The 18,743-nt window shown below is 36.9% G+C and overlaps 1 protein-coding gene across 10 annotated transcripts in view; it reads right to left on the bottom strand.

Annotated features, from left to right (window-relative positions):
• Positions 1–18,743, bottom strand: part of rap1gap2a (RAP1 GTPase activating protein 2a) — a 101,509-nt gene that overhangs the window by 20,115 nt on the left and 62,651 nt on the right. For 8 of the 10 annotated variants that reach the window (XM_015015374.1, XM_015015371.1, XM_015015372.1 and 5 more), the window contains one exon: positions 7,268–7,352. In XM_015015374.1, coding sequence (XP_014870860.1) covers positions 7,268–7,352 — 85 coding nt within the window. Of the gene's footprint in view, positions 1–3,666; positions 3,737–7,267; positions 7,353–18,743 lie in introns of those variants that run through there. The other 2 variants (XM_015015379.1, XM_015015378.1) reach the window with 2 other exon arrangements.

Below are 18,743 nucleotides of genomic sequence, written 5' to 3'. Positions count from 1 at the left end.
TCACCACTGAGGGGCCCCCCTGAGCGCCGAGCATACCATTTAAAACAAACACAAAAAAAAAAAAAAAAAAAAAAAAAAAATACATTTTTATATTTTAAAAAACTTTTCCAGTGGTGTTTACTTCTCTTTCTACAGACTGTAAGAGTACACAGTGCCTTGCAAAACGTTTTTAATTACTTGTCACATTAAAACCTACACTTAGCATTTATTGCATTGGGACTTTCTGGCACCAGGAGTGCATAACTCAAACGTGGGGGAAATACGGAGGTTAGGACTTACCGGTGAAAATGTCAATGTTATTTTTCCGTTTCAAGAATGACACTGAAATTTGTAGCATTCATTTTGTATTTAGCCCCAGTGAGTCAATACTTGGCAGAACCACCCTTTTGCTGCTATTACAGCAGCAATGTTTTCGAGGCATATCCCTAACAGCTTTGCACAGGCAGAGGCTGAAATTCTTGCTCATTTTTTTTTTTTTAGAATCTATTTAATTAAACCCTTATCTCAACAGGTAAAATGCCAATAGACATTCAGCACAGCTTTTGAGAGGCAGTCCTGGCAAAGACAACAACGCAATATGTTCACATTCAAAACAAGAACTCAAACAGAAATATTAAAACATTTGGGGATGAAGCTCAGTGAGATTGGACGGAAAGTCTCCGTGAACAGCAATTACAATTTAATTAGATTTCGACCATCCTAACATATGAATGAGCAAAGTCATTCTATCGTAGCGTTGGCTGATTGATTGGGTTGATGGAAGACAGAACCTCTGCGCTAATAAAACATTTTTTCCACCCTCCATCTGGTTTTCTATCTTGACTGCATTATGTTTACATCCTGAGCAACTTCATGGTCTGAACAACAGCATAAACACACCCTCACATCATGATACTGCCACCACCATGTTTTAGCGTGGACACCTGCTGATGGTGTTCGTTTTCCAGCACACAGAAAGTTTCACTCTGGACTCCTGTGAGCACAGCAGCTTCTTTTAGATAAAGCTGTGACCCCCAATCCACCAATAAATTCAAGATTCGCGTTGCAAATTTACTAATTGATCAATTTCGAAAGGGGTTTTATTTTATAAAGGATATCAGAGTAAAATGGTTAGAATGCATGTTCGTGTCAATATTTTCAAGTTTTTATTAGTAAAGAAAATGAAAAACATAATTTCTCTTCATTATTACTTTTATAGGTCACTCTGTGTGTGCCTTAAATTCTAAGGAGGTACACTGACATTTGTGGTTGTGAGACAAACTTGTAAAAAAGCTCAACGGGTTTATACATATATTTTTGCAAGGTGCAGCAGGTCATGCAGAGCTTGGGCAATACAGAATGTTGGAACAGTTTGTTTTTTTTTTCACTTGTATTAACTGAGCTCTTGCAAAAAATGAGTTAGAGCGAGGACTCTGTGCTCAATTTTCAGCCCTATCACCAACAGTGAACAGAGAATAAAGAAAAGAGTCTGTGTTTATGCCTGGCCGTCTGTCTGAATGCTGCCTGAATGTGTCTCGTTTTACCCTTGCTGCCCTGTTCTCTGTTATCTCTTTGTCTCATCATGCTAATTTGTCCTCCGTTTTTTTTTGTTTTTTTTCAGCCAACCTTTTCACTTCTGGCTTTTCTTTCTTCGTCTCTCCTCAGCCAAGGCAACATCTGCATCTCTCATCTCCCATGGCAACCTGAACAGGATACCAAAGGCTGGCGAAAAGCAGATTATATCGGCAAAATGGCCTCCACAACTGATTGACTGACAGGCTCATTGGCTGGCAAAATTCACACATATTCATGTCAAGTCATGAACTTTATTGGCCACAAAATCGAGAAGAAAGGAGGAAAAGTCACAGCAATCTTCACACTGGTGATTTTGATGTGTGGGACTATAGGGGATATGTTGCAGAATTGAGCTTTTTCGGGCATACAAATTTAAGGCAGCAACTGTGAGAGGTCTATTTCATTTGAAATTGTAGTTCAGAATTTTTGATAGGAGGTTTTGGTAAAACGATGTTACTAGTTAAATCTTAGATCTCAAAACAACTCTGATGTCTGAACTGTGAAGGCTGTTTTGTGAACATTTGGATTTTTATAATTTCTTTCATTTTATTTACAAAGAAGTCTGGGATTGTTTATTTATGGACATGGATGTAGGAGGCGGTGTGCCTCCAGTGATCATCTTGTGTGAAAAAATATATTTTTTAAAAACATGATGCTGCTGTTACTCCCAAATTTATTCTCTTTGAAATGCTGTTTTTATTTCTAAAACATAATGCGAAGCATTTTCAGTCAGAAACAAAGCAGTATAAAAATTTTTATTATGTTAGCCGTTTAAGTAAACAATACCTTATAGACTGTTCAACTTCCTTCTTTTCTCATCAAGTAATTACTCATTATAAAATAATTAACATTTTCCTTTCTCTGTGCAGGTCTGACTTCAATTTGCTGTTTAAATAGCCATCAGTTTCTACAGCAGAGTTTGTTTCTTTTTTGCGTGAATGGCACCCAGGCAAACTCCGCTGTGAACAAAGTTTGTAAAGCTATTCTCAACATCAAGTAAAAAAGTACAAAATCACCGCCGTTTGTAGATGTATATTGGTGAAACTGACAGATACGTTTTGCTTTGGGGGATTTTTCTTTGTGTGCTTCCCATTTTTTAATGCTGCCCTGGGCAACTGGTCACATTCCTCATATCAAAAACTCCCCCTGAGCATCAGAGTAAAAAAAACACACACAAAAAAAAAATCACCTAATGCAAATCTGGCTACGGAAGAAAGATTCATAAAAAAGTGTTTGCATAAACTTCCATGACGTTTTTTTTAGATCGGAGCTATTATAAGATTGTAGAAGCCCAAAATGATCTTCATCAAGACACAAAGACAGCATGTAGAGATCTTAACTTCAGAAATCCTGAGCTATCGCTTTAAAATTTATCTGACAAAAACTCATCGAGCTGGGAACATCGGCATATTTTTAATAACAGCATGCGAGAGCTTCACTCAGGAACAGGATAAAGCTCAATGAAAGGACGAAGATGCTTGAGTAAAACAGAGGTCAACACAGTCTCATACAGTACAGCTTCAGTGACGATTTGCATCTGGAACAGACAGCGCAGTTTTTGGCTTGTTTATGAAAATGAGGCTTCACACGTCAGAGTAAACACCAGATAAGAATGAAACTGAGGAAAGTGTAAGGGATGAATTCAAATCGAACAGACGTCAGGTGTTTGACTTGGATTGGTGTTTCTGATTAGTCCTAGAGCTCAATTTCTAGTTTTCCAACTTAAAACTTGAAACAAATATTTAGAAATATTACCCCTAGCACTATGTTAATAGCAGGGTTTTGAACTTCAACAGAAATATGTGGCAATTTTACTGCATCTTAAATTGCACATTTACTAGCATGCTGACTTTACAAAACAGCAATAATACTTGAATTATATATTTTTTCTCAACTATAATAATGACTAATTACAGTAAAAGCAACATTTTTTTCCAGCATATGTTGGTCATAACGGAGGCTGTTGGTATTAAATTCAGACTCTAACATTTCAAGTGTTATACAGAGCTTAAACCATTCAGATGAACGCTTTATTCTGCAAACACTGGTTATTAATTTGATTTGATCAACAACCTATCTGAGTGTTTTTATAGGCGGTCGACTCAGACTTACCATCACAGGACTTGAGACATCCCCTCTTGTCTTTTTTCCATGTGTTCTCATTTTTGCCTCTGCTCTCAGTTTTGTTTATCCTCTGTTTTGACTTGGCAGCAGAAGCGCCAACAGGAAAGTCAAGTCAGGTGAGTAACTGAATGATTTGTCAAAGCAGAACAGATCCTCCCAGTGTGTTCACCGCACATGGCAGCAGGAGTTATGTGGGGCAGATTTACAATGTGCTGTGTCACCTTGAGTTTCTTCAAGGAAATTATTTATTTATAGAACTACACAAAGTGTGCATCATCATGAATATGTAAAATTCAAGATGAAAGAGCAATAACACCATTTATTTCAGGTTATGAGCTTTGTCAGGGATTTTGAGAGGTCTCAAATATTCTCAAATCAGCCATCCAATTTCAAATTCAGTCATCGTTGAAAGTCCCAAATGATTGTAAAATTCATCCCAGTGAAAAGTGTATGTAAACTAAGTGGCAATGTAGATGAAAATAAATTGCATACCGTATTTTCCGGAGGACAGAGCGCACTTTACTAAAAGCCGCGCCTACATTATTATTATTATTTTTTTTTTTTTTTATGGAAACGTACATATATAAGCCACCGGGCTATAAGCCCGCCGTCTCCAACGCCAAACCATGAGCTTACGTGCAGCGGCTCTATGTACTGCCAGATCGATAGCCCTCAACTTAAAAGCTGCATCATAAGAGTTTGAATAACTTTCTCCGTCATGCCTACTGCTAGCATGTGGTTGTTCTATGAAAATTGGCGCTTTCTTCTTTGATTTCCAATTTTGACTTCCAATGATTCACTTCCTGCTAAAGAGCCCCCTGGTGGTTGAAGAGAAATCCACAGAAAAGCAGCACCGGGCTATAAGCCGCATGATTCAAAGCGTGGGAAAAAAAGTAGTGGCTTATTGTCCTTAAAATACGGCACATGGCGGCTGGTTACATCTTTCCATTTACGATACAAGTGGTAATAGAAGGAGATCTCATTTTATCAACTTATCTTAATAAGCTTCCTTATAATAGTTTGGATATTTAAAGTGAAAGGTAAACAGTGATGTCCAATTTGAAATTGAAGAGTAAATATTGAAATAAATGTATTTTATTCTTCAGTACTACAGCGCATAAGTACACATAATGGATTCAACCACTTCAACTCTGTGCTATTCACTTTATTTCTCTTGGGTTATGACTTGAAACAGATTCTCTAACTGCTCCACTAATGGAGAAACCACTAATGCTGGGCCGTAATGTCGAAGCTTTATCCAGAAGCTAAATAAATTAGTTGATGAAATGAACCACAGAATATTTCATTAGCCTGTCTGAAAAAAGGATGAATGTTTTTAAACAGAAACCACGGATTTGATGTACATAGGGATTATAAGAGCTTTCTAACATTTCAAGTCTTGCTATTAAAGCTCTCTAGCTCCCAGCTGAATTGTTGGCTGCCAGCTGATAATTAGCCACATATCAAGTATGAAAGTGATGTTTTGATTCCATCTTCTTTTCACATACATGTTTTCTTGTACATGAAGTTTTTTTTTTTTTTTTCTTTTCTGTCAGTCACTCTGCAGTCTCACTTTGTTTTGAACAGGGATGACAGTGCACTTTGAGGTCAATGTAAAAAAAAGTGTTTCCTTCTTAGAGAAGTCGTTATCTGTTTCTTGTGTAAAATACCGCCTTGGGGGGAAAACAACTCTTCAGTGGGTTTTCAAGAAAACAGCATGATATGAGTAATAGAGGTCTGGAAATCATTACATCTGAAAGGCTTTTGCGAAAAGTAAAAAGCATTCTTTGTGTGTAGCTCATAAGTCGGTGTGGCAGCTCCTTTAATCAGATGCATTTAAAAGTCCTCAATTTTGTGATACATTTTCACACTTTGGTTCCTGTGACAGCCCGAGTTCAGCTGGAAATTTAGCGTGAAGATATCATCAGTCTCAGAGTAAAGCCTTCAACCATTTCCTTTGCTATGGCACCATGATCCAGTTTATCCTGCCGGATGACCTGACTGCAGTTCTTCTTTTTATATGGAGAATGAAACTTAGTGCAAATACGCAAATAGGCATGAACTGGTATGATAGGGTATGATAAGCTTGAGTAAAAATATCACAGCTGTACTTAACTTAGAGAAAAATAATAATTAAAAAAAAAAATCAAGTCATCTAAATGCTTTTGTTTAAAAAACTAAAAGATAACCGGTGTTCCATATTGCTGCAAAATGATCAAACATATTGAATAATGGGGTTAAAATAATGTCATGTGTGGCATTTTTTTAATTGCTATTTTGATTCTGATAGATATTTAGCAATATTTTACAAGTAAATATCTTTATTACAAAGAATAATGCTGGTCTTTATAGGGTGACACTGAGGTGCAACCAGCTGATGTTAGCTGGCTAATTAGTGGAGCTATCTGCTGGTAGGCCTCTTCCAGTCAGCTGTTTAACAGAAATGAGACTCAAATTCAGTGAATTGTCTGTTGATAAAACCAGTAAAGTAAATCTAAACAACTAAATTTCTATTTCCCTTAAGTAAATAAAAAGTATGGGGGGCTCCTTGTAGCCAGATAGGGAAAGATGAAAACATGTACAGTGTTGATATAATTAGCTACATTTGTTATACGCTACCTGCTAAGGGACAAGTGATAAAAAATGTCTTGCTAACATTTGCATATTTACATACTTCATCTCAAATAAATAAACTTATAGTATAGTTTTTCTAACATCTTAATAAAAGACTTTAAACCATAAGATCATCACGACAGACAACTTGCACTGATGTGAGACCAGGACTGTTCAAAATCTTGAAGCCAGAAACTGGCCCAGGCCCATTTACAAGTAAAACCGCAAATAAAACTGGATGATTTGTAATAAAAAAGGAGACTCTATAAACCTTCTGAACCAGTAATGACTAATAATTGGCAAAAGGAAGTTATGCCACACTAATTGGAGAATAAACAGAAAGACAGCGGTATTACAACATTTTAGCAAACATTGGAAAAACGTTAATGCACTAACTTTCATTAATCACAAACTATTCCTTCTTGTGGGAAATTCTTAGTTGAAAAATACAGGTTGAAATTTTACAACTGGAGCCAAGAATCTGTTGTTTCTGCATTAGGGTGGCATACTACCTCTTTATTTTCCTATTCTCTAAAGTTAATCCCTTCTTTAATGTCAAGTACATACATAAAGAAGGGATTACAGCACTCCCCGCCTGGAAGACCAGAATTCAGCTGATGCAATCAAGCATATATTGACTGAGATCAGAGAAAGGAAAAACAAATATAAAAAAGCTTAACTGAACCTCATTTTAGATACTTGCCCTTTACACATATCCCATACAGCAATAAATACCTGCAAAACCTGAAGCATGATAAGCTGTGGTTTTACCTCAGCATAGCATGTACACACAAAATAATAAAAAAAAAATAAATAAAAAGTTGTTTATATGATTTTACATTTATCATGTACGACACAAAACCGTGTTAGGACATATAAAACCTTGTTTCAGTCTCAAGGAGGTTGTGATATGGATGTGATGCGGTAAATATAATCCCTCCACACAATACATGAAGGTATAATCATGGTGTCATACCTTCATGCTGGGTGGTGCTGTGCGAGGTGGCGATGGGGGACATTCTCCCAGGGGGACGTTAGAGATGTTCAGCAGTTCCTGTTTCCTAGAAACACAAGGGGACGAAAACACCTTTAATTTATTCAGATCTGTGATCGACAAAGTGTTCACAGGGTCACACATCCGTGTTTCCCTTTAATTAGGCTGCTTAAAAATGGGACTGTCATTTAAGTGTGAAAAACCACAACACCTGAAAAGGCTTCAAACAATACGTCAACCTGCATAAATCTCCGTGTTTCAATGTTTGACTAAGTGGAAAACAAGACTCGATTATTTTAGCATGTTGATTTTCTCTCCATTTAAATTCTGAAGTCTATTAGCTACTTTACATTTAGCTCACACTCTGGACATTTGTGCTGTGCTAGTGTTGAAACACATTCAAATGAGGATGTTTGGTGACGCACAAATGAGAACTTAGACCCTTTAAGGCACATGGATAAAACTCAGGGAAAATCTAATCGTTTTAGTGTTAGTGGTGAAAACAAGTTCTCCCCTGATTAGTTCAACAACAGTGTTGTTTAATTTATGTCTTGGACTGTAATTCAATTTGCCTGACGTTTTTTACATTCTGAATCTGAAAACGTTCGCCCATTGAAGCCAAATGTATGGCTAGAGCAGTCTTAACTAAAACTATAACAATAATAATAAATAAAAAAAAAATAAATAAATAAAGAAGTTGGTTTAATTCCAATAAAAAGCGAAACTAAATTATTCTTTAAAAAAATGTCCTCTGATTATATTCTAAAGATTTACTACAGTTTTACCACAAAGCGCTGACCCCAATCATTAACTTCTACCTAAAGTGGCCATTACAGCCTGTGGACAAGAGTGAATCCTATAGCTGTTAAGTAACTGCGCACCTCTATTTCATTTTAACATTTAATGTTCCTCTAATCAAAGGTTTTAGCACAACCTCGGAGGGAATCTGCAATTAAGAGGCTTTCTGCTGTTTTTGTACGCTCAAAGGAGTTCCAGGGAGCTGACAAAGAGCTTTAAGAGGTCATTTGTGTCTGAAAGACTGTTCTCATTTTCCTACTTTCCTCTGTATCATCGCATACTCAGAAGCATTGAGTGCACACTAATGATGATCCCAGATGCTAAAGGTTGAGCTGTAACTGAGGAGATGTGGGAAGATAAGACATTTTGAGAAAAACCTGTTGGAAACCCAAGAGTAGTCATAAGTGATGAGACTGATATTTCTAATTAATACATTCTAGGATATACAGATGAAACAGGCAAAATACACTGAATGTATGCATAATTTGCTGTTGAACCAGACATGACGTGTTTGAAGTGGAAACGTGTTTCAGATCACTGTAGGTTCAGGAGCTACAAGGACAGAGCTGAGTTTTAATTAGGTGTTTTAAAGTAAAATTAATATGCATCCTCTTTCGCTTCATTAGCTGCAGAAATAAATGTTACCAGCTCTCCATTTTCTCTGCTGCATCAAGTGGTCGCAAGCGGCAAAGGTGAAATGCTGAATTAGGTGCAGAATAATAAAAGAAAAGAAAATAGAGAGCACAAGAAAAGTAAGAAATGGAAAAACACAGGAAAAGAAGTAATTTCAGGCCTAGCCTTTTCCCCCCCACCCACCGGTCTCAGCATTATAACAAAGCACGGTTGTGTTCCTGTATATTAGTCTGTCTGACTGTCAGGTCTAAGTAGCCAAGGCTGGACATTAAAAGAAGATCATACGCCATCACAGACTGAGAGAGAATATCGTACAGAACAAAACACACGTTTCTGAAGTGCATTGTGTACTGTTCTTTCTTTGTTGTCTGTGAATGGCAGGTAACAAGTGGTTTTCCACTGCTGACCTGCGAAAAGGAAAAGCTTGTATAGACATCTGTCTCCGGGGCGCATCTGTGCTGTGAATTTCTACAACTAGAGCGACCCAGATCTTTCTGGCTTACACCGTCTCATACCATCTGAGCGCAATCACATTTACAAACTGTGTGCATTTGAAGGAAAATGTCCACGTAGAACTATGTAGGTCCATGGTCCAGGTATTTCTTGGCTTTTTATTGGTTAAAATTACAAACAAAACAACAATCCTACTGCCTTGAACCCTTTTGGAAACGTAACGATTCGCTTAATATGTCGATGTCTAAGCTGTCTAACAACATTAATGGTATTATACAAACTTTTTTGTAAAATCAACCTGGCTTACTAGGTCAACTATTGAGCTACTACTGAACATGACATGTTCAGTTTATCTGTTTCTTTTGCTATTTTGTTGTGAAACATTCTTTAATCAAGATAAAATCTGCCCTTTCCAAACCTAGCTTCCAGTCACATAAATCTGGTGACACATAAATCTGGTGACATCACAGAAGGCATGTAACCACTAACTAATTTCCTGTCTATTTTAGCAGCATGCCAGTAGCTTATAAAGCACTTATCCCAGTAACACTACAAATCCCACAATGCTCTGCATTTTTTTTTTATATTTTGACAGATTTATACTGCACTTATACTGTATACTTATAGTACAACGTATAAGTAAAAATGGATGCACCTATCCATTCGCTGCTTTAATAGTTAAAACATTTGAAGACGTTGCTCCTGCTATGTTCCCATGTGCACATTTTGGTGCTTAAATGAGCAAACTGCACAATGAGTACACAGTTTGGTTTACTTTGAAGCTATAGACTGCTAAATCTGTTTGGCTTTGACATTGAGAAAACAACAACAAACATCCAGATGGCGCTTATGGAACTGCAGCGTAACATAAAACTCAAGACAAAGTCTGACTTCATGCATGGATAAAGCACACAAAACTCGTAGTCCCGAGGTGCACCCCCAAAGTACTCTCAGAATTTCCACGACTCAAAACCTAACACCAAAAATCAATGAACTTGTTGACGAGAAGCGATGTCAAGCTTCCCTCTCAGACAGAATGGCACAAAGAGCAGGGGAAACTAAATACTGCATATTGCTTTGTTCAAATATTGCAGTGATGGTTGTTTTTTTTTTCCATTTGCACATTCCCTGCAACAACAATTTTATTTGAAAAGAAAGAATTCTTTTTTTTTTGCTCCTCCTTAAATGTACTGTTAAAGAAAAAAAAAGTTCTCTGAAAAACATTTGTTAGAGTTGTTCAAAATAATATTCCTGATTAAAACATTGCTACTTTATTATTGTATTATATTGTTTGTTGCATTACATATTTTTACCGATTTTATCAAGTTTGATATTGTTTGCATAAGACAACTGATCACAGTGCTTTTACGTAATTTGTATATATATATATATATATATATATATATATATATATATTTTTTTTTTTTTTTTTTTTTTATCAAATTACTTTTTAGGTTTTGTTTTTTTGTTTTTTTCACAACTCCAAACCTCACCTGTGTGCTTTAGCTGCAAGTCAGAAAATCATTTATATTGACCAGTGTTGGGGTGACCACCATTAGCAAGAAGCCAATAACAAAGTATTTTTCTCCACTTTATGTCTTCACAAAGAATATTTATCTCACCAGCAATGTCTGGAGTAACTGGTTCACAACTCAAGGTTTATGGAAGTGTGTAGTTCAATGTGAAACAAACCATCAGAAGTGCTGATAAATACTATGGACCTGCCACTTTCAGCGTGTTCCATTCATGCAGATGGCATGTTGGATTCTGAGTTGCTCCGTTCACTTGGGTGTTCTCGTTCTATTTCTGACCAAGAACTTGGAAACTGTGACTCCCTCGTACCAAGAGCACGCACCACTACGTCAGCTAATTGGTTCAATTCCTGTGGCTCTTATGACCTCATCATCCCAAAGTCACACAAAGTGGAATTCATAGTTTTCCCTTTTTATTTTCTGTGTACTTCTTAAAGCTTTGCATTATGGGAAATCCTGCAGTGGAAAGCCTAATTTAATGCCTAACTGTTTTTGTACATTCAGACTGCAGTGTCCATAAAAAAGAATAAAAAATATATATACCACTGAATAGTAACTTTAAGAGATAGCAGAATTCATTTTGTTATACTGACCAAACCCACTAAAATATTAATCTCACCAGCAATGTTTGTACTATATCCTCACATCAAAATGGGCAGATGGAAACAGAGGCACCCACATAAAGTGAAACATAAAACTGCAGCAGGATCAAGAACTTTGCTCTGTACTGAAATTGCATTTAAATAATAGCAGGGAAGAAGCAAATAATAGATCTATTTTGTACTCGGTGAACCTGAAAATGTAGCGGAGCACTATTTCTGCATGCCTTTCTTATACCACAATGCATTGAAGATATGCATTCTTACAATGTCACCTACATGTATTGTTGAACCTCAAACAAGTAGTAAATGTCCCATGCGCCATGGATCACTATTTAAGTAAGCCTGTCTGAATGAAACTCTGACAAGCATTCAGGTAAAAAGGGGAAAAAAAGTCAAGAATGACATCGTGCCCATGTTAGATAAAGTCATCAATATTTGTTCCAAGTTTGAAAATGACTCAGACCAAGAGGGTAAAGAGGATGAAGGGTGTGTGCTGGAACAGAAGGAGGAATAAGTCATGGGGGAAATGAATCAGAGAAAAAAAAGCTTTTTAACGTGAACGGCTCTCGTAGGATCAGAGCGTCTCAATATGACCTTATCAATGCCCAGAGATTTATTTTCACACAACAGTTTTAAGACTCGCTGCCAGTAGACGGAGGAAGAGTCGACAGTGGAGCGTATGTACAGATGTAAAGGTCAGGCAGGAAGAGTGGAAACCAAGGTTCCCTTCAGAGAAAAGTCTGAACTTCAGCTTTTAAGGTGTTAAAATCACATCCGACATATTCACAGCCGTTACCTGACAGATGCGAGAAGGTCAAGAAAGGACGGTGAACACAAAGTGCCAATTACTGTAGGGACGGACCACAAAATATCTCGCATTTCATTACACGGAACTTCTAAATCGCACTGAATTAAAATTCAAATAACTGGATTTAAAATTTTAGAGGTATGAGTACTTTACAAATTATTAGTAGCGAGTAGCCTGTCTGGGCAGAGTAATACTTTAATGACCAGTCAGATGTTCTTAGAAAGGCTCAGACTATGTGCTGTCTGCCTGTTAGGACAAAAGGAAACAAAAAAAGTGACAAATCCTTTACAGCTCGTTCTGAAATTCTTTCTATCCAACATTTTGTTCTGACAAATATTTTGTAAATCTGAAAGAGATTATACTCCAAATTCAGTAAAAAAAAACCTGGGCTGGAACATAAAATGACCATGTCACATTCAGCCCTCTCACAACCAGCTGACGCAGATAAGGTGTGGCAGGAAATTCTCTGCCAATGCAAAATGCTGCCGCCGCCACGAAATTGCATTACTGCACGCAGAAAACAGGCCATGGGCAAAACACTGAAACTGGGGTGGCGTTTGTGAATCTCTCAGTTAGAACAGAGGAATATATCCCAGACTTTAAGTTTCTTAACATATTCATGTTCTTATGTTCTCCAGACTCTTTCAGATTTAATAATTGCAAACCTGCAGCGACAACAGGAAATACTGCATAATTCTCCTCATTCATATGGCGAGTACAAGACGTACTTCTATTGCACAGCCACATCCACATAATCCTGTTTGCATGTGCTGCTGCTTAATTAAAGTTTATTCATCAGCAGTAATTACATCTATTCCCAGATTATGTTTATCTAATAATGAGATGCAAGAGTATATAAAAGTGTGCTTATGTGGGAGCCTTTCAGGCAAAAAAAAAAATAAAAATAAAAAATACAGAAAGAGAGACAGAAACTCATGTCTGATCATAAGTCAGTTTGACTTTTAAGATAAGATTTGACTAATGAAACATCCGGGATCAGCTTGGAGGGGGAAATGGGGTGAAAAAAAAGAGACATAAAGCAACAAAATGAGACCTCCATGCATGCTCACATGACTGACCAGGCTCAGGAAGAAGAGATAAAGGCATGAAAAGGAAATCCGGATGACAGAGAAAGGATAAAAAGATAAAGGAGATAGGACATAGGCAGAATGATGACATTCTGGTTTCTGTTATTAGGAGCTCACTGTTTGGCCCAGTTTTCTGCTAAACCTAATATTTATAATGAAACTTCACGGAGACGCTGATCCTCAAGCTGATTGGCCAATTACGCCAGTGATTGTTTCTCTAATGGAGTTAATCCAACAGTAATTGTAGACGGAGAAAATTAGAAAGGCACGAAGTGTGCAGACCTGGTCGGAGCAGAGAGGTCTGGTAATAAAAAAAAATAGCATCACACAGCAGAGGCCACTGCAATATCACTTATTAGACATGACAGCTGTGGGTTTGATAAGCACTCACTGAGGCTGCTGTTACAGCAGGTGCGCATAAAATCTGACACCCACGGCTTAACGTGACTGTGCTTAATTAAGTTGGACTAGAGGCTATGAACCCGTCTTACAGAAAGGATAACATATACTTGATGAACCGTGCCAACAGTTTACATCTGCAAACATAGAAGCTTGAAAATAAACATAGCAACCCTGTTGGATCAGTTTTAATAACTTCCATCCATCAGATTGAATTAAAACCTCTTTCTGCTCCGTCTTCTTCTTCTTCCACTTCCACCTTTTTTATATAAGTCAGACTGTCGATATTAAAACATGTGCTCCACGCAAAGAGTTAAAAAAAGACGTACGTATCTGTCTGTCCAACAGGAGAGCCCAAGGGTCAGAGAGGTCAACAACAGAGCAATCATTAGGAGGCAATGTAAGTCGATGCTCTTTTCCTGTGGGAAGAGGCTCGGCATCATTATATTCCCTTATGAAATGAACAGCAGTGAAACCAAACAAGCCGAAACAATCCGAATATCAACTGATTTATTTTGGACATTAGAGAGGAAGCAACTGTAAAACTACATATAATGGAAAATATTGATTGCAAAAAAAATAAAAAATACAGATTTTTGTTTTCTGTCTAACAGTTCAGTGGTATAATGTAAACGGATCCACTCATAGACTCTATTCACTATGTAAACATCCACATACTGATCTATAGTATGAACATTATACAAACAGAACCCAGTGTTACAAGTTCACTTACAAGATGTACTAACTAGTCAGTCTCTGCGTAGCTAAATTTAAGTTTTTACACCAAATGATCCCACAGTTTACTTCCACCGACAAAATAAAAAAATGTTTTCATAATACTTTAATACTATTTTTCTGTATTTTCAACAATGGTTCCAGAAATGTTTTGCACGACATTTCCTTTTATTCCAGTTATTTCAAAAAGAGTGAAGGATACCACAGTAAAACAGGTCTTATCTCTTAAACATTTCTTAGCACATGTATATTACATGTAGTCTCCAAATGGTTTATTGGTTAATTAATTGCATATGTATTGTCTCCTCTAAACAACTTTTTTAATGAAATCTTTTATTGCATAATTTATTTTTACATTTACATCAGAATTTGTGTCTTTTATTGCAAATATTGTGGAAAAATAATTAAATCCTCCCTTGAGTACAACATACTATTGTCCTTTAAAAAAATGTCATTGAGTTTGATATGTTCCAGATATCATTGGTATACAGCACAACTAGTTTAGGACCTAATACTGACCCCTGGGGGATGTGACTGACAATCATCCATTTTCACAAATACTTTTTCGTTTCCTAAAAGGTTTTTTAACCCAGTCCAGTGGCAGATATATTGTTAAGACAATGGAAGGAAAATTATGTGTTATTCCTACAGAACCTTTTGCATTTTAATCTGATCTGATGACAAGGCAACTATTGGCAATGTAGACTGAAAACATTTTAAAACCTGAGATTTAAGCTGGATGTTTACCTTGACCAGGACAATGACCTTGAACATATACAACTCAGATTAAAGTGGCACAATTTGAAAAATGGTGTCCAATTTGACTGAACTTTAGGTGATTTGAAAAGAAGAATATGCATGGCCCTGTTAATCTGGGGAGATTCTTCAGTTTCCATCTATTTTACACTAACTTCTGTCGTGATCAACTGCTCTTATAATTTAATCATTAAATCTGACATCTAATCAGGCTATTACATTGTTTGTTTAGCGTGGAAAAAAATAGTGCATATCATTTCAAGAGTCTATATTTTAAAACCAGAAATGAAATTAAACTGGGACCCAACTCCCAGTTTAATTTGTTACAAACTTTTCAAGAAGAAATATTATTCTCGACGCTGATGAGTTTCATGATGAAATGTCACTGACGCTCGGATCTCCTGTTGCTTTTATGTGACGATGTTTGCTTGTGATCTGTGACTGCGATAATTCATTCATTTCTGCTCGATAGCTTCCTCGTCTTCACCCGTTCAGATTTCATCGTAGGACATCTGTGTGTCACACTCTTTCATCTATCTTGTTGCTCCAGTTTTTTTTTGTACCTTTATCTCCTGCCCATCGCTTAAAACAGAAACCATCATTTGAAAACGCCACAAGACTTCTCTCTCATCTAATTTATCTTATCAGGACACCGGGTCCTAAACTGTTTAGAACATTTTTATCTTCAGCTAAGTGAAAATATATCAGTTTTGAAATAAACATCTGGATGAAAGAGTATTATTTCAGGTCAACTTTTAAGGGCTTTTCTACAATCGATGCCAATTTCAACATTTAAACATCAAGACTTCCAATGAATCAACAGCCAAGGTGGATCTATTTCATTTCACTTTGCCAATTTGTTTAATCTCTTTTTTTTTTTTTCCCAGAAACTGGCTAACTTCTTTGCATATGAAAGATTTGTGTACAAAAAAGCTAAAACGAACATGCTAAAGTAGTTTCCTTTTTTCACCTTCCTTGCCTTGAAGAGATTTGTTGATGGAGACATTTTAGTTTAGTCACATGAATTGTTTTTTACAAACTGTCACAGTTTCTAAAAAGCAGAGATTCCCCTGTATTGTTTACAAAGCAGAAGGATCCCAGTTACTTTCTGCGATGCGAGACATCAGAGCATATTAGTTATTTTGGAAATAATTCATCATTTGAACTATATCATTCTTTGGCTATATTGTGTTAACTATATAACTATTTGCCTTGTCACAGAATCCCAGACTCAGAAAAGCTGGGTAAAAATCCTCCTCTTCACCAATTTGAGCTTGAAGGTGAAGCAGCAACACTTGCAGAGAAATGTCAACTGTTTCAACATAACTTGCAGCCTTTTTGTTGCTGTGCACAAAATACATGTGCAACAGGTAAAGAAAGAGTCAATACTGGGAGGCAGTGTATGTAAAGTTAAGCAGATTAACTTGAAACTTTGATCTTTTCTGATTTCTTCCTGTGAAAGATGCAAAGTTATACAAAGACAAAGTGGCTTAGCCTGTATAATAAAGTAATGTAAAATATTGCAGACAGCCTTTGGCTGACTTTTAGAATGACAAACAGGTGAAATCCCCTTCAACTACAACACATGTACAGGTACTCTGCCTGTGGCTTTGGATTTAACATCCAAACATTGCAATAAAATACTATGAACTTGTAGAAGATTACACAGTGCAGCTTTTGCCTTACTTTGGAAATGTTTCTGTCTGGATGCAAAAATGAAGCCAAGAAACAACAGATAGACATTTACATGTATTTTCTATAGATGGGTGCAATCAGAGAATGTATTAACATGCAGCCTTGTAGGTAATGTGGCGAACACTTGAATGTCAGCTCATTTTAAATAACAAAAGCAGACCCTTCCTCTTGGAAAGAAATGTCATTCCGTTTGGGCTGAAAAGGAAAAGAGGTGCATAGATAATTAGCAAACTGGGGAAATAGTCCACCATTGATCTAAAGCGAGCAACACAGCTCTGGTTGCCGTGAATCAACTATATCTGAATTTTGGGGGCAGTAAAGGAGCATTTGAACCACTGTGAGTGGAATAATCACACACCAAGTTTGAGGGACTCAAAAACAAGAACTGGCTGCACAAATTGGAAATTATGGAATCAGTGGAAACAACAGTTTATATGAATAGATTTTGTACATTCACATGGAAAAAATAATATTTTAAATGCATTCTAAAAATGTATGACATGGATGCACAACAGCAAGTGTGCCATGTTTGGTTCAACCCAATGCTCTTGGTTAAAGTTGAGAAACCATTTGTCCTAAAATATTGTGCTTCGTAGCATTAACTTCGCTGCTTCAGATGAACCCTAGGTTCTTGATGGCCCAGATGTGTGATGATCTCTTTTGACGCAATGGACCATCGTCAGATATAGATTAAAACATTTCAACAAGGCAGGCAGACGTTCTTGTCCTCAGGGATGGTGTTGGATGAGTGTATAAAAATGTCTGGTATTGTCATTTTCTTTGTCATATCAGTGGAAATATCATAAATCTTGTCTAATCCCATTCATTTTCCTGGATTCCCCCTACCTCTATCTTTTTTTAGTCTCACACTTGTTTTCAACAACTGGAGTAAAAGGAAAAAAAAAAAGTTATGCGTCTGTCAAATGACAATAGATATCTCACTTATCAACTAGCGCCACTGCACTACGCGCTGGATAGCCACACCAGAACAGAACGGTCTTGGAAAAAAGAAAAAAAAGAGAACAATCTGGAGACGGACAGGGAAGAGAACAGAATGAATGGAAGACAAGAGTGAAAGGGAGAAGACCACAGAGTGAGTGAGGGAGAATAAATGAATCTCTACAGACTAAATATAGCCTTCTCAATCCCATGTGCAGAGCCGGGTAAATAGGAATGTCTCGGGTGGGTCTCTGGGCACTTGTTAAAGACAATAACATGTCACGCCCGGCAAGCTTGTGCATTATAGGCACACGTGTTTGCACAAACAGGTGTGAGAAAAATGTGTGTGGAGTTTATGTAGTCACAAGAAGGAAAGAAATGCTCAGGAGAAACAATATGCAGTTTAAACCGATGGAGTGCTTAGAAAGAAAAGAGAAGGAAGACAGAGGGCTGGAAATACATGACTCAGTGATCAAGTGAGACTGTGTTAAACGGCAGGAGGAGGAGAGTTTGACAGCATGTGGAAGAAAGAGGGAAAAACTGTGTAAGGTGGAGAAGAAAACATTAGCGAAGAGTTGTTTCTAAGGCATCATCTGAAGCTCATTTTCCTTACAGGTTATTTTTGTTCAATGCTTCGTCAAATGTAATTACCTAAAGTATTCCACAGGATATAATGGAAAAAAAAAAACACATTTTTCAAAGGCCAACTCATTTTTCCTCTCAGCTAGAAGAGCTATATTTTAAGAGAGATGGAAAAAGAAATGTTGACATTAGGACAAATTGTATTTATGTATTGCACTGGACAAAACAATAACTATCCAGCCATGAAAAAGCAACTATAGCCAGGGAGGAAAATACTCTAAGAGACTGAAATGATGCTTTAACAGAACTTTGTAAAACAAATTAAGGGACAAATTGAGACAAACTCAATTAATTAATTGGTTTAATCTGCTTTTAGATGCTAGCATACTACATGTGTAAATCTGCCTACATCAGGCCATTCTCACAAACTGAGTGACC

This window comes from Poecilia latipinna, unplaced genomic scaffold (genome assembly GCF_001443285.1).
Source record: "Poecilia latipinna isolate Pla-1442-1.1 unplaced genomic scaffold, P_latipinna-1.0 Scaffold1907, whole genome shotgun sequence".
NCBI lineage: Eukaryota > Metazoa > Chordata > Actinopteri > Cyprinodontiformes > Poeciliidae > Poecilia > Poecilia latipinna.
The sequence above is the reverse complement of the archived record's forward strand: the minus strand, read 5'-3'. Positions and strand labels throughout refer to the sequence as shown.